This window comes from Lepidochelys kempii, chromosome 9, assembly GCF_965140265.1.
Source record: "Lepidochelys kempii isolate rLepKem1 chromosome 9, rLepKem1.hap2, whole genome shotgun sequence".
NCBI classification, from domain to species: Eukaryota; Metazoa; Chordata; order Testudines; family Cheloniidae; genus Lepidochelys; species Lepidochelys kempii.
The window spans coordinates 61,913,240-61,928,200 of NC_133264.1; the positions used below are offsets into that span (position 1 = coordinate 61,913,240).

The 14,961-nt window shown below is 44.2% G+C and overlaps 1 protein-coding gene across 1 annotated transcript in view; it reads right to left on the reverse strand.

Annotated features, from left to right (window-relative positions):
* The window catches only part of LOC140917568 (exocyst complex component 1-like), a 60,505-nt gene extending 45,929 nt beyond the window's left edge, over nt 1–14,576 (reverse strand). Inside the window, exons 1-3 of the mRNA XM_073360683.1 lie at nt 14,522–14,576; nt 9,254–9,383; nt 4,420–4,550 (exon numbers count right to left, since the gene is read on the reverse strand). Of these exons, the coding sequence (XP_073216784.1) occupies nt 4,420–4,550; nt 9,254–9,377 (255 nt within the window). The 5' untranslated portion in view covers nt 9,378–9,383; nt 14,522–14,576. The remainder of the gene's footprint in view (nt 1–4,419; nt 4,551–9,253; nt 9,384–14,521) is intronic.
* Between the last annotated feature and the right edge of the window lie 385 nt (nt 14,577–14,961).

A 14,961-nucleotide genomic window follows, 5' to 3' on the forward strand; every position in this document is an offset into this window, starting at 1 on the left:
GTCCAAAGCAGAGGAAAGCTCTAAAGGCAGTTTTTAAAAAACAAACCCTGAGGTTTACCCCAGCTTCACTGGTTAGCAAGTTGAAAAAGGGAAGCCCTGGGTACCAGAGAAAAAAATGTCAGTTCCCCCTTGTAATGGGGTGGCTTGCCCCGTAATGGCTGGAGGGCCTAGGGCTAGCCAAGCCTGATTACTGAAGGAAGGCTAGGAACCCCCAAACTAATGGAAGAGAGACACTGAACTGAGGTTGGAGCCTGGAAGCCCAGTATAAATCTGAGGACATTAAAGTGAACCCCAGGTAGGGAAATGTTTTAATTTCCTGTTGAGTGTGTTTGAGGATCCCTGAAGAAGGGGAAAACAGAGGCCACAAGAGGGTGCTTAGGTGGTGCCCAGCCCTGTTACACCCCGTTTTAGCCCTTCAATGACAATTAGAAAGAAGAACAGAAGAACTGCCAATCCATCACAGACCAGGGGTGCCTCTGGCTCCTGTCCCTGACTGTGTCTGAAGCCCTCCTTGTGGTATAGATGCAACAGGACTGCTCTGTAATCAACATAAAGGGGATGCTTCACTGAGGCTGTTGCACACTGACAAGCCCTATAGTTATTTCTAGCTCTCAGGCTAACACAGCCTGTTCTGCCTACTGTCACCATCAGGGGTCTCCTGAAGTCCAGGCCTGGACTTCGCTCGCTCCATTATAGGGCCAAGGCTGACTGCTTCTGGCGCATAACGGAGTGAGGGGATACCGAGTGATCAGCTTGGAATATTCAACTCAGCCCTGCGGCTTCCTCAGCCAGCTCATTAGCACTGCGCTGTCCCAGCTTCCGGAAAGTTTGGAGGCAGCATTTATTATTATTGATCCTAATAATAATAATAGGCTCAGACTTTATGATGATTTATTCAGTCTTATGACACTTTACAGGGTGCTTTCTAAACACCTGAAAGTGATACATCACGCACCCATGTGGCTTTATAGGCTCACTAGCAGTCTCTGGAACAGCTTGTAGCAGTGCCATCTGCGGGGAATTTACAACTGGCCTGGTTTATAGCACGCCTTATAAGGCGTTATTAAAGGAGGCGGCTACCCAGGAATCGTTTCATAAATATTAATACAGTTTTTCTCAAGGGAGCTGTAACTTAAAGCGCAGTCGAATCTGCAATGTCAGGGCTCTGACAGCACCAGGGGAGGGCAGGTTCCTCATGAAACACAAGCTCAGAGTACAGGAGCAGGCTGTGAGGTGAACGGGCTCAATGGATGGAGCATAAGCCGTGAACAATCCTTGCACCCTGCCTGGTGTTTGACCATTCACTTTCATTCTGTAGCAGAGGGAGGTTTCTGTATGTTTCTAGTAGTTGATTCACAACAGGTGATGGAGGGATCATTTCTGGGGACTTGGGCTTTTCTCCAGGGAAGGGTGGAATTGCAGTGTCCTTCCTAGGGGCATGAGGGGGTGGACTTGCAGTATTTCTTTTTCGTAAGGTTGGCCCATCAGCAGACCCAATAACAAAACTTTGACTGGTATAGCTGAAGGCGCAGTACCCAGCCCATATAAGCAGGGAGGCTACCCATGCTGATTCTCACAAGCCTGTCTCTGCATCCCACAAGCTGTCCTAACAGGACAATTCAAGTGTCCTGAATGGACTTATGGTGGGGTCTAGTTATAGATGAAACCCAGCTGGGGAGGAGCTGGTTGGTGCTATGAAGAGAGGAAGTGTGGTACACAAAGAGGCTGCAGGGAGAAAGGGAAGGAACTCTGCAGTTTGTCTGTGGGTACTGAAGGGTGGAGAGACTGGCGTGGTCAGGGGGAAGTTGGTCCTGGGAATTTCTCCTGAGTGGTGAGGTCTGGTGGGAGGCTGGGAGAGATGTGGAGCAGGCTCTGGTGATGGGCTTGGACAGTAGGGCAGGATCTGGACTTCCAGGGAGAGAGCTCTGGGAGGTGTTCAGCTGAGCAGGGGAAATGTGAGAGACATGAAAGAACAAGCTCCAGGAGGGCAGAAGTTGGGTTAAGTTTGTTCTGTTGGTTTGGAATTTTATGGGGGGGATTTCAGGGGAGAGCCCTGTGAGTTCTGGCCCTGGGAGAAGGGAGAACCTAGCGAGGCCTGCAAAAAGTCTTTGATAGGAAGAAGTCCGGAAGGCAGCAGTGAGGAGTCTGATAGAGCTGACCTTGGTTTTTGCTTATGGGGTCCCTGGACTGGAACCCAGTGTAGTACAAGGGCCTGGGGAAGGTGATGGGTGTCCCAGGGAAGGTGATGGCCATCCCCTGAGAAGGAGAGGACAACTGAGAGTCCTGAAGAAAAGGGACTAGGGACCGTGGGCCTCGAGTTGAGGGCTGAAGTCCAGATGGATGGATACATACTCCTGTTTGTTGGCCGTTAGTACCTCTGAAGGGGAGAGACTTTCAAGTGACCTGGCTGGAGGGCTGAATAATGAGAAGAGGCAGATCAGCAGGGCTGGAGCCGCTGTTGGCATAGGGTGTGAGGTGAGGAGAGACTGCTACATTACCCAGTCTAAAGGAATTACAGTCTGGTGGTGGTGTGACTTTGTACAGTGATGCCCTGTCAGTATGTCAGCGTGGTGGCGTTGCATTTGTAAGGATGAAAGTTTGTCTCTAGCCAAGGTGACATCATGATGCAGACATATCCCAGCATACCAGTGCAGCCTTCTCGTGAGATTATTACACGAGATTAATAAATTCAAATGATAGGCAATGTCTACATTTCTGGGATGCAACATGTGGTGCTCAGTTTGCTGCCCATTTGCCCCAATGCCTGCTGCTATTGGAGCAAAATGTTTTAAATTTCTATTTTGATTCTTTCTTCAAGATTATCATCACAGAAAAGCGTGGTCTATTTTGCTACTGGTATGTAACTGCTATGCCTTTGTTTTCTGTGTACTGTCCCTCTTAAATCTCCAAATACTGGGCTGTCTGCCAAGATAGGCAGCCATTTTTTGTCCAGGTCAGTGCAGACTGTTACAAAGGAGACACTATGTGCTCCCTTGTGGAGCCTCTACTTTTGTTCGTTCTTGTTTTGTTGTTCTCTTAAGCCCTGATTGGGCCTGGAAAGACTCCCACTGATTTAATGGAGAGTAGAATCCGGGCTGTCATCTAAATTAAAGATCAGGCTGGTGGAAAGTATCTGTGTGCTGTCTATGCATGGAGGAACGTAACAAAATGAAATGTCAGTTCAGCTTGCAACTTTTGATCAAAACCTCCCTGCAAAGTTGGAAGTATTATTTTCTAAGCAAGTCCTAATGAGCAGGCTATGTTTCTCACTCTTTTTGGCGCCTGCAGGCATGTCTTTGAGACAGAATGGAAAACTATTTAGATGACTTCCTTTCATTTACTTCTATGTTTGTACAAACATGGGCTCATTGCCAAGGCCCCTGGCACAGTCCCATTAATAAAAAACTAATTATAACAAATTTAACATGCTGCCAACAACAGGCGGCAGAAATGAAATACCTCTTTCCAAGAGCTCTCTGCCAACTGCCATAATGTCACCGTTGAAGCACAAACTGACAGCAACCCACCACCCACACTCTCCAAGAAACATCCTTACAATAAATACCCTCTGGTTAAGTATTAAATAGCTTAGACAGATGCCTGTAAATAACCTGCATCAGTGTGGGCAAACAGATGGGTCTTGCAATGGGGTCTGCAAACAGTGGGTGATCTCTCAAGTGGAGCGCTTTGCAGAGTTGAGGACCAAGTCCATCTCCAAAGTCTGTATGAAGACCGCTAGAAAAAGCGCTTGAAAGCTCTCATTTGCCAGGAGGGTGCAGGCTATGTATGACTACGATGCGTGACTGTTGCACTGACAGAACCTGATTCAACCCCCATTTAAATCAGTGGATGCTCCTGTTGGCTCTGGTGGGAGCTGGATCAGGCTCTGCCAATGCAACAATCACTCATTGCTCAACCCGCTCTGAGTTCCATTCAACCTGCTACTGCTACTCTCGTCCCTCTACTTCTTTGTGTCAAGGAAGGAGGAGCATTTCCCTGCTTGCTACCCACCTCCCCCACCTCCTAAACAGCCCTACCCCTATCCCAAAAGAGACATGAGAAAAGTCCAAAGCACTCCGGTAGGGTTGGTACATTGCCCGGGAATGGGCAGACCCTGGGCAAAACCTTGCCAAGGAAAGGAAAAGGCTGGCATGTTTCCTGCAGTGATTTTCTTCTCACAAGATTTTATTGAGCTCAAAGTTTGTTCCACCTTGTTTCGTTGTGGATTAAAAGCAATTTGGGTCCATTCTCTCATCCCCATCCCCTGCCTACACACACATGCATTCTTCTTACTGAAAACTAAGACCAGGGCTAAGTACCTCTGGCTTCATATCCTCTGCCCATCCATTCCTCTCTCTGTTCACCATCATGTATTCTCTCATGCCCTTTACCCTGATAGGAAGCAGGGGTTAACAGTACCTGTTTGACATTCTTCCCATCTACTAGCTTCAGATCCTTTAAGGGCCACCTGTCAGTCATCTTGTACTGATCACCTCGATCCGCCTTCTTTACCTTCTCTAGGAACAACTGCATTGGCCTACAAGCAGCCACTGGATGGGAGAAGGCAGAAAAAACTGACGTTACTGCTGGCCTGAGATACACATTCAAAGTGCACAAGTACGTGTCCGACTGGCTGATATGTAGGGTTACAAACACTGTATTGACACTGCTTTTCCGTGAATGCTACCATATGGGATTTGGTCTCATAGAACTACTTGAATGAATTTTCTGATTCAGAACCTAGGTTTCCCCCATTCTAGGTGAGTGCCCTAACCACTGGGTTGTTCAATCAGTTAGGTTCTCACAACATCTCCTGTTGGTGCTGTTCAATTTTTGTATAAATAATTAAATATTCATTAGGCCATGGAGACTCCCTGTACTGGCAGTTAGGGCACTCTTCTCAGATGTATGAAACCCAGATTCAAGTCCCTGCTCCATATTGGGGACTCAAACTCGCTTCTCCCACATCAGTCCCTAGCCACTGGGCTATTGGCTATTCTGGGGGATATGTGAGAGTGGGGTCCCTCTCTTATGTTTTTTCACACCGAGTTTTCGAAAGGTATGGTGTTCTATGCCTGTTTTTCACAAAATGGAATTCTTGTTTTCTGACCAGCCTAAAGTGGGATTGAGTCACCCAGGAGACCAAATCTTATGGAAACTCAATCTGTCTTAAGCTCCTAAATCAACTAGATGCTACTGAAACTCTCTGTAGAGTAATAGAGAGACAGAATTATGGTGTTCTTCAATACTGCACCTGTTATAAATTCTTTGCTCCAGACCGATCTTTAAATCAGGTTACATGTTGTCATGATCTTTACCAAAAAGTTGGCATGTAATATACCACTGGAAAACTAATAACTCACTGATCATTAATATTGAGTAATGTATGTACAGGATGTGTACAAAGAGTTATATATGTGCGAGAATTATGTATGTTTGGCAAGCAATGCATAAGCCCAGTCTGCCCTAGATATAGGAATGCGTATTTGCTTGTCTGATCCTCCTGGTTATCTGGCAGAGACAATGAAGGTATATTTACATAAAAGGTAAAGAAAGCCAGCAACCTGATGAGTGGGGGGGAGAGAGGGTCTGAACCTCAAATGATAAGCAGCCAAATGTTTACAATGTTACTGTATTATAAATGGGTATTGGGTAAGGTCTTTTATGTAAGCCTGTGGCACACTGGTGATCAATATTACCGTGAAATATCTGTATTAACACTACGTGAGGAATTATGGATACTCCCTGATATTATACTTTAAAGTCTGACCAAGCATGGGCAGAAACAGGTTTTTTCCCTTACAGGAAGGCCACGATCTACCCATCTCGAATGTAAATTAAGCATTATGGAATCCAAACAATGGAAGCCGAAACGGAAAGCCGTTTTGGTATCCATCACTGGGGCACTCAAGGGGCCAGTGCTCTTGAAATCTCAGAATGTTGGGTCCATCAGCCAAGAGGGTTGAAGTCTCTGGTAACTGAATATAGGTGAGAACATGCTTAGGCAAAGATTGTAACTTGTTGAAATTAAGTATTAGAGTAATCTTACTTTTGTTTGTCACCATTTCTGTCTTTACTCCTTATACTTGGTATCACTTAAACCTGTGATGTTGTTTAATAAACTTGTCTGTCCTTTACTATAAACCAGTTCAGTGCAGTGACTGAAGTAAGAGTTTGTCAAACCCCAGTTAAATTAATAAGCTGCTGTTGTCTCTTTAAAGGAGCAATGAACTTAACTTTTGGGAGTATTCCAGGAGAGGGCTTGGCCTCTTCAGGGAGATGTCTCTGGGGAACTCGGGAGTTGGGATTCACTGTTTGTTACCCGCTAGGCAAGATTTGGTCAGGCAGAATCCTGAAGAGTTGGCTGGCATGGCAGACAAGCTGGTGTGTCAGGGAGTTGTCACACAGCTTAGCAGTAGCAAAATTCTCATTTGCTGAGGCTGAAAGGGGTAACACTGTAACTCACAATTCTGGGAACCTCAGCGGATTGTCATATTGGCAGATGGTTTGGGGGAAATTTGGGACTGGGAGGGTGTTGGGGTCAGCCTGCAAAGAGTAACTAAATTAAAACCAATAGTAAAAGGTTCTATAGTCATATAAATAGGAAGAAAACAAAGAAAGAAGAAGTGGGACCGCTAAAAACTGAGGATGGAGTGGAGGTCAAGAATAATCTAGGCATGGCCCAATATCTAAACAAATACTTTGCTTCAGTCTTTAATAAGACTAAAGAGGATCTTAGGGATAATGGTAGCATGATAAATGGGAATGAGGATATGGAGGTAGACATCACCATATCTGAGGTAGAGGCGAAACTCAAACAGCTTAATGGGACTAAATCGGGGGGCCCAGATAATCTTCATCCAAGAATATTAAAAGAATTGGCACAAGAAATTGCAAGCCCATTAGCAAGAATTTTTAATGAATCTGCAAACTCAGGGGTTGTACCGTATGATTGGAGAATTGCTAACATAGTTCCTATTTTTAAGAAAGGGAAAAAAAGTGATCCAAGTAATTATAGGCCTGTTAGTTTGACATCTGTAGTATGCAAGGTCTTGGAAAAAATTTTGAAGGAGAAGGTAGTTAAGGACATTGAAGTCAATGGTAAATGGGACAAAATACAACATGGTTTTACAAAAGGTAGATCGTGCCAAACCAACCTGATCTCCTTCTTTGAGAGAGTAACAGATTTTTTAGATAAAGGAAACGCAGTGGATCTAATTTACTTAGATTTTAGTAAGGCGTTTGATACTGTGCCACATGGGGAATTATTAGTTAAATTGGATAAGATGGGCATCAATAGGAAAATTGAAAGGTGGATAGGGAATTGGTTAAAGGGGAGACTACAACAGGTCCTACTGAAAGGTGAACTGTCAAGTTGGAGGGAGGTTACCAGTGGAGTTCCTCAAGGATCAGTTTTGGGACCAATCTTATTTAATCTTTTTATTACTGACCTGGGCACAAAAAGTGGGAGTGTGCTAATAAAGTTTGCAGATGATACAAAGCTGGGAGGTATTGCTAATTTAGAGAAGGACAGGGATACCCTACAGGAGGATCTGGATGACCTTGTAAACTGGAGTAATAGGAATAGGATGAAATTTAATAGTGAGAAGTGTAAGGTCATGCATTTAGGGATTAATAACAAGAATTTTAGTTATAAGCTAGGGACGCATCAACTAGAAGTAACGGAGGAGGAAAAGGACCTTGGAGTATTGGTTGATCATAGGATGACTATGAGCTGCCAATGTGATATGGCTGTGAAAAAAGCTAATGTCGTCTTGGGATGCATCAGGAGAGGTATTTCCAGTAGGGATAAGGAGGTTTTAGTACCGTTATATAAGGCACTGGTGAGACCTCACCTGGAATACTGTGTGCAGTTCTGGTCTCCCATGTTTAAGAAGGATGAATTCAAACGGGAACAGGTACAGAGAAGGGCTACTAGGATGATCCGAGGAATGGAAAACTTGTCTTATGAAAGGAGACTCAGGGAGCTTGGCTTGTTTAGCCTAACTAAAAGAAGGTTGAGGGGAGATATGATTGCTCTCTATAAATATATCAGAGGGATAAATACCAGAGAGGGAGAGGAATTATTTAAACTCAGTACCAATGTGGACACAAGAACAAATGGATATAAACTGGCCACTAGGAAATTTAGATTAGAAATTAGACGAAGGTTTCTAACCATCAGAGGAGTGAAGTTTTGGAATAGCCTTCCGAGGGAAGTAGTGGGGGCAAAAGATCTATCTTGCTTTAAGATTAAACTCGATAAGTTTATGGAGGAGATGGTATGATGGGATAACATGGTTTTGGTAATTAAATATTCATGGTAAATAGGCCCAATGGCCTGTGATGGGTTTTTAGATGGGGTAAGATCCAAGTTACCCGGGAAAGAATTTTCTGTAGTATCTGGCTGATGAATCTTGCCCATATGCTCAGGGTTTAGCTGATCGCCATATTTGGGGTCGGGAAGGAATTTTTCTCCAGGGCAGATTGGAAGGCCCTGGAGGTTTTTCGCCTTCCTCTGTAGCATGGGGCACGGGTCACTTGCTGGAGGATTCTCTGCTCCTTGAGGTCTTCAAACTACAATTTGAGGACTTCAATAGCACAGATATAGGTGTGAGGTCTTTTTTAGGAGTGGTGGGTGAAATTCTGTGGCCTGCATTGTGCAGGAGGTCAGACTAGATGATCATAATGGTCCCTTCTGACCTAAATATCTATGAATCTATGAAACTGGGAAGTGGAAGCCAGGGTGTGGCCTGCATGCTTGTATGTTGGCAGGCATAGTCAGGGCTGTGAGCCACAGTAGCCCAGCATTTAAGGCTTCCAGGGTTGCAAGGCAGGTGATGACCCCTGACTGGTCTGGGTTGAACCCCAAAGTGTCACAATGAGACATTAATGGGAATAATAGTTACTAATATAGGGAGTAGCCCTGTAAATTGTTAGCCTTTCTATAGGCTGTTGGGAGATCTTTATGCAGCCAAAGCGAACCCCTGCCTCCTTCATCTCCAGCTCTTAACATGCTATGATGTGAAATCTTGTGATAAACCACCCTAAGGTCCAGGTACTTTTTGATTTTAATATTAAAAGTATCATATAAAAAAAGACAAGTACCTTCTCTGCGGTAATTAAACTTACCAGGAAATTACTCACCAGGAAATTACCCACCAGAGATTAAATCAACAGTTCCTCCAAAATACCTGACCACATCACAACAGCCTTTTGTGTGCCATTTTCTCTGTGCTACCAAGGCACTTACCAACTACACAGAGGATGGAGTTCTTCCTCTTCTTTCCTGTTTTCCAGACATGGACGATTTCCAGCAGTCTCTCATTCTGGGGGTTAAACACATCCTTCTCCAGTAAGATCCAGGGAGAGGCCATGGTGAGCTGTGCATGAGACAGTAAGCAACAATAATTGTGCTCTTTCCCCTTACATTTGTCTGTCATCAGAACCTGGGTGACGGTCCCTTTGGCCCTCCACTCCCAGGGTATGAAAATAAATAGATAAGTGCCCTGTCTGTTTGATGCACTTTGATAAATATGCATTATTACACAGACACTGTGATTCTATGGCTCTGAGTCTTCAGTGCCTTGCACCTTGTGTTCAAAGTGAGTGCAAAGTAAGTTGTCATAGATTTTTTTAGAGCCAACAGGGACAATTATGATCATGTAGTCAGACCTCCTGCACAACACAGACCAAAATAGCTTCAACAGTGATTCCTGCATCAAGTACATAACTCCTGATTGTCTTTTCGAGAGACGTCCAGATCGGAGTGTTAAGCTATGGCTACACTTATATGACACAGCTGCAGCAGTGTAGCAGTTCAGTGTAGACATGCACTCCAGCGATGGGAGGGGTTCTGCCATCACTGTAGTTAATCCACCTCCCCGATCTAGCACTGTCTACAGCAGGGGTTAGGTTGGCATAGCTACAAGTCTCAGGGGTTTATCATGCGCCTGAGAGATGTAGCGATGCTGATGTATGTTTTCAGTGTAGTGCAACCCTTAGTATTTCATACTCACTGTGACCTGGTGTAAATAACTCCCAAAAATTCAAAGCACTGGAGAGTCAGGCCTAGTATTTGAGAAGAATCTTAAATATTTCCCAGTTCTCAATATATTTCAAATACAGAGCAAGGAGTAAAAGATTCACTAGCACAACATTATAATGACTATCTCACATTAGTATAGGAATTTCAATTCCCAGGAATATCAAACTGTTTCAACTGTGAGCATGTCTCCCTCATGCTGGTATAAATCAGGATTAAATCCATCAAAGTCAATGGAGTTACTCCAGTTTAAAACTTGCATAACAGTTATGACAATCAAGCCCCAGTGTGTATATAGTCATATAGGACTAGAAAGTGTCCTTAAATACAGCCCTAAGCAAGGGATGATGCATAAATTGCACCTACCCAGGCATAGTTCCAAGAGGCTTGGGGACTCAGGGATACAAACTTTTTGATTTTGAAAATTCCCACCATGTGACTAAGCTCACCAATCAAAACTAGCAGTATTGGGGGAGGGAACCCTGGAAAATCAAAATGCAAAGACCCAGAACAACCACCAGGTTACTTTTTTTCCCCATGTAAAGTTTCCTTCCAAAAGATAGGGGCTGTTTATTTGTTTTGTTTGGTTTTTAAATTAAAGTGACTTGGTAAAAAATTATTTTCCAACCTTTAATAAATGTTGATTTTTAAAAAAAAAAATATTTAGTCAGAAATATTTGGTCTATTTTGTAGAGAGCCTGGTTCATGATTGGGACTCTTAGATGTGACCTTCATACAAAATATTAGTTTTTATGAATGGCGTAATAAAGAAAATTTACCATTACGCACATCATTTAAACATTAACAGCTGTGGACATCACCAGCTAAGGTTAACTGTAGAATTCCCAAACCCAACCTTAAAAAATGCACTGTGAATCTGCACTCATGCAGGCTCTGGACATGTTTTTAAGCAGTAAATAAATGCTTAGGAAAGGCATTTGGCAACATAATGAAAGAAGAAGAGCACTGAGGGTGAGCAGAGGTAGAGTACAGGGGGAGATGTAGACTGGCAGCATGCCTCTGGGTTGTCCTAGATATTAGAGGGCCTTGGGAGCAATCGGGCAATGTGAGGACTTGGTCATCTTGGTCATTACCAGGAAGTGATCCTGTGACCACCAGAGCTAAGACCATGAGATTCTACAGTTTGACCTAAAAAGTGAGTATCCAGGCTGGGCAATGATAAGGCACAGAGGGGCGCAGGGAACACATACTGGGCAGTGGGGGCTACTTGGACAGCTGAAGGGCCCTGCTTTCCTACTTACTGCAGCCTTTACAGGCTTCTGGGGGTCGCCCCCTGTGCTGTCCACCTGACTGTTTTACCTCAGTGAGCCTAACTAGGCTCCTGGGGACTGACTGGGCCTCCAAGGCCCTTAGGGGTCGGGGAATGAAGCCAACACTCCCACCGAGGCCTATCTACACTGGATCTGTCCAGAGCTACCCTACGCTGGCTTAGCAAAACACCCCTGAAAGAGCTGCATCCAGTTGGCATTATGTGGCAATTTTGAAGTCCCAGATCAGGTGCCCATGGTTAAATACTCCCCCATTCCCCCAGACACAGCAGTCTCCCCCACAGGCTGTATTCTCCCCTCTGCTAATGTTCTGCCCCATTAATGCTATCGCTCCCTGCAGTCTAGCACTCCCCAATGCCCTCCCAACCCTCCTCCCCTCAACCCCTCAGTTCGCACCCCCCACCCATAACCCCTCCAGGCCCCTTGCATACAAGCTGGGCAGTACTCCTTGCTCAGCAGCTCCCTGCTGCTGCTGGGCCGGTGGCTGCTTCTCCTTCCCTCCCCTGCTGGCTGCTCCCCCCTCGGCACCCTCCACAGGCCCCGCTGGGTCGGTGTTTGGGTGAAGGGGATTGGCTGGCAGGATCAGGAGGGGACAGAGTCTCAGCCACCACCGCAACTCCTCTCCTCCAGTTCCTTCCGCCACTGAATTAGTGGGTTCCTCTCCCTCAAGCCTGGGGGCTATTGCAGGTCTTCCAGGATCATAGAGAACAGGCAGGGCACTTGCCAAGAGAGTGAAATGGGCTTCTCTAGTCTCCCTCTCAGCATTATATGGCTCCAATCCAGTGGAGGAAGGGTTCAGAAAGACCCTCTCCCGTAGGGGGAATCTTACACCGTAAATGCCCTGTGCAGAGACTGAGAGACCCCCAGGCTGTGTGAGACACTGGGACTCTGAAAAATGGCTGCCACTGAGTATGGATGGGCTGAAAATCATGAGACACCGGTAGGGGATTTTAACATGCATGCAATTTTTGATTGATTAGCAAATAAACACTTGTAACTGGTCACTTTCCAAACTTGCTGAGAAATATCTTTTCTAATACTATTTTAAGTATCCCAATGTGCCAACAAATCAGCTGCTCCAGTCAGAAATTAGAAAGGGTAAAAACAAGGGAGTAGAAAATCAAGTAAAAGTAGAAGCTTTAACTATGGAATCCTGGGTATTCCTCCCTGTTTCTGTATTTCTCTTCCTTTGATCTTTGTTATTAGGAAAATGGTGGTGGTGGGGTGTTTAAATTCTCCTCCCAATTACATTGCTAACATGCCCCGTTGACATCCGCAGTTGTACCAGTCAAGCTGAAAGAGAGAAATTTTAATTTTTCATCTGCTACTGTTGATTGTGCGCCTGAACATAATTCTCAGCACACAGAGGTCTAAATGTGAAACATGATGTGTGATCAAGTCTCAAAATAAAAATACATAGCTCTCATATAGCTGTTTTCATCAGTAGATCTCAAAGTATTTTACAAAGGATGTCAGGATCATTATCCCTTGAACTTGAATGCCTGGTATTAACTGAGGATATTGAGCTGGTTGAAAATCACAATTCCTATAACGTGGGAGGTGGTTTGTCCTGGCAGATGTAGTCCAGACAGCTAGCCCGGCCTAGGGTGACTAGATGTCCCGATTTTATAGGGAGTAGGGACAGTCCTGATATTTGGGGCTTTTTCTTTTATAGGTTTCTATTACCCCCAGGCCTGTCCTGATTTTTAACACTGGCTATCTGATCACCCTAGCCCAGCCCACAGACGAAGATGGATACATGACTACAGAGACGTGGCAGCAGCACAGGCCGACAAAGATTAACATCAAACTGATCCAGAAACAAACATTTTGATTCAGGTTGACAAACCAGAATGTTTCGATGTGGGTTGCCCCAACTTGAAAGGAAATGTTTTTTTTCGATTTCCCTGATGGAACATTGAAAAATTTCAGAAAAAAATTGAAATTTTCTCCTGGAAAATTGCACTTATGGGTAAACTGCATTTTCTATCGAAAATATATTTTGCTGGAAAATTCCCGAGTATCTGTACTCTCTAACTGCAGGTTCCTGGTTCTGTATTTCTAATATAAATACTGTTTGACAATAAAAGGGAGGGGATGCCAGTTAGTGACTGTTATCATCATTTCGGCAACAGCCGATTGTGACTTTGTAAACAGTCTATCAATTTCAATAATAAGCTGCAAGGAACCCAGGAAGCAAAGATTGTGTTTGATGCAAATGTGTTAGTAATTAAGAACCAGAAAAGAAACCGTGTAAAAACAAAACTATTTTGAAGGAACAGCATTGATTTTAAAATAACGATTTTGAAAGTTTCCCATGAGACATCAGCAATTTCTTAATATAAATAGGGATTGTGCAGCTAAATCAAATAAATTAAACCCTTCATGTACATCTTACTTAGACAGTGATTAACCTTTCAGCTCAACTGTTTATTTACACAGACTGCAATCACTCCCATGATTATTTAAACTTTTTTTCTGGTGCTGGAGCAAGAAAGAGATTTATCTTTACAATCATTCTACTGCCATCACTTTGAATGCAAATCCTCTAGCTAGGTTTTCTTTGCCTCCCCATTCCTGACGGCTTTTCAATCCTCTCCATTTCAGGCCTTGCTAATGATATTCACCTACAAAGAGACAGCCTTGAGACCAGACCATATACATCTGCTATTTTGAACACGTTAATACATAGAATTATAGAATATCAGGGTTGGAAGGGACCTTAGGAGGTCATCTAGTCCAACCCCCCTGCTCAAAGCAGGACCAATCCCCAATTTTGGGCCCAGATCCCTAAATGGGCCCCTCAAGGATTGAGTTCACAACCCTAGGTTTAGCAGGCCAATGCTCAAACCACTGAGCTATCCCTCCCCCCAATTGCCTATAATACGATCTAAGCAACCCCTTAAGGGAAATGATTGAAAGTCAAGCTAATAAAGGGACCATCATCTCCTCTCTAACTTAATACAGAAAGCACAATATCTTATCTGAATGTAACCAAAGAGCAATCTGTAACCTACCTATTTTAACCCCTTGTGTTCTAGAAAGAATCTGTAATATTTAAGGTTTCAGAGTAGCAGGATCTCATTGAAACCCCCCAGAGATCTGCACAAAAATCCAGATCACCAATCCAGAAAGGGTACAAACAGCAAGATAAATGTTAGCAAGAGGAAGATCACTGAGACTTTACCAGCTGTATCTTGTTGAGGACAAATTGTGGGATTTCAGTCGCAGGAAGCTTTAGAACAGGAAACGGTACGTTTGCGAAATGAAAGCTTTAAGAGCAAAACAGGAAGTCTGAAGAACCTGAGTGATGGTGCTGAAAGCAGCAGACTTGAGGTTGGGGCAGGAAATAGCTCATGCGAACATCCAGAGCGGAGAGCGGCACAAGGCAGGTGTGGCTTAGAATAAGCAAAGTGTCAAAGCAGCCATAGATAAAATCAGTTGTTGGCAGGAGGCAAAATGGTGTGAAATTGGCTTTTCTTTTCTTTGTTTGAAAAGGTTTGAAGTTCTGAATGGAAGACAGGTATGGTGTGAACAGCTCCCAATAGGACATTGCTTTTCTCCTCAACACATAAAGATGGCCATCAATTTCTTCTCCTATAAAAGGGTGATTTCAGGGCTGTTGTA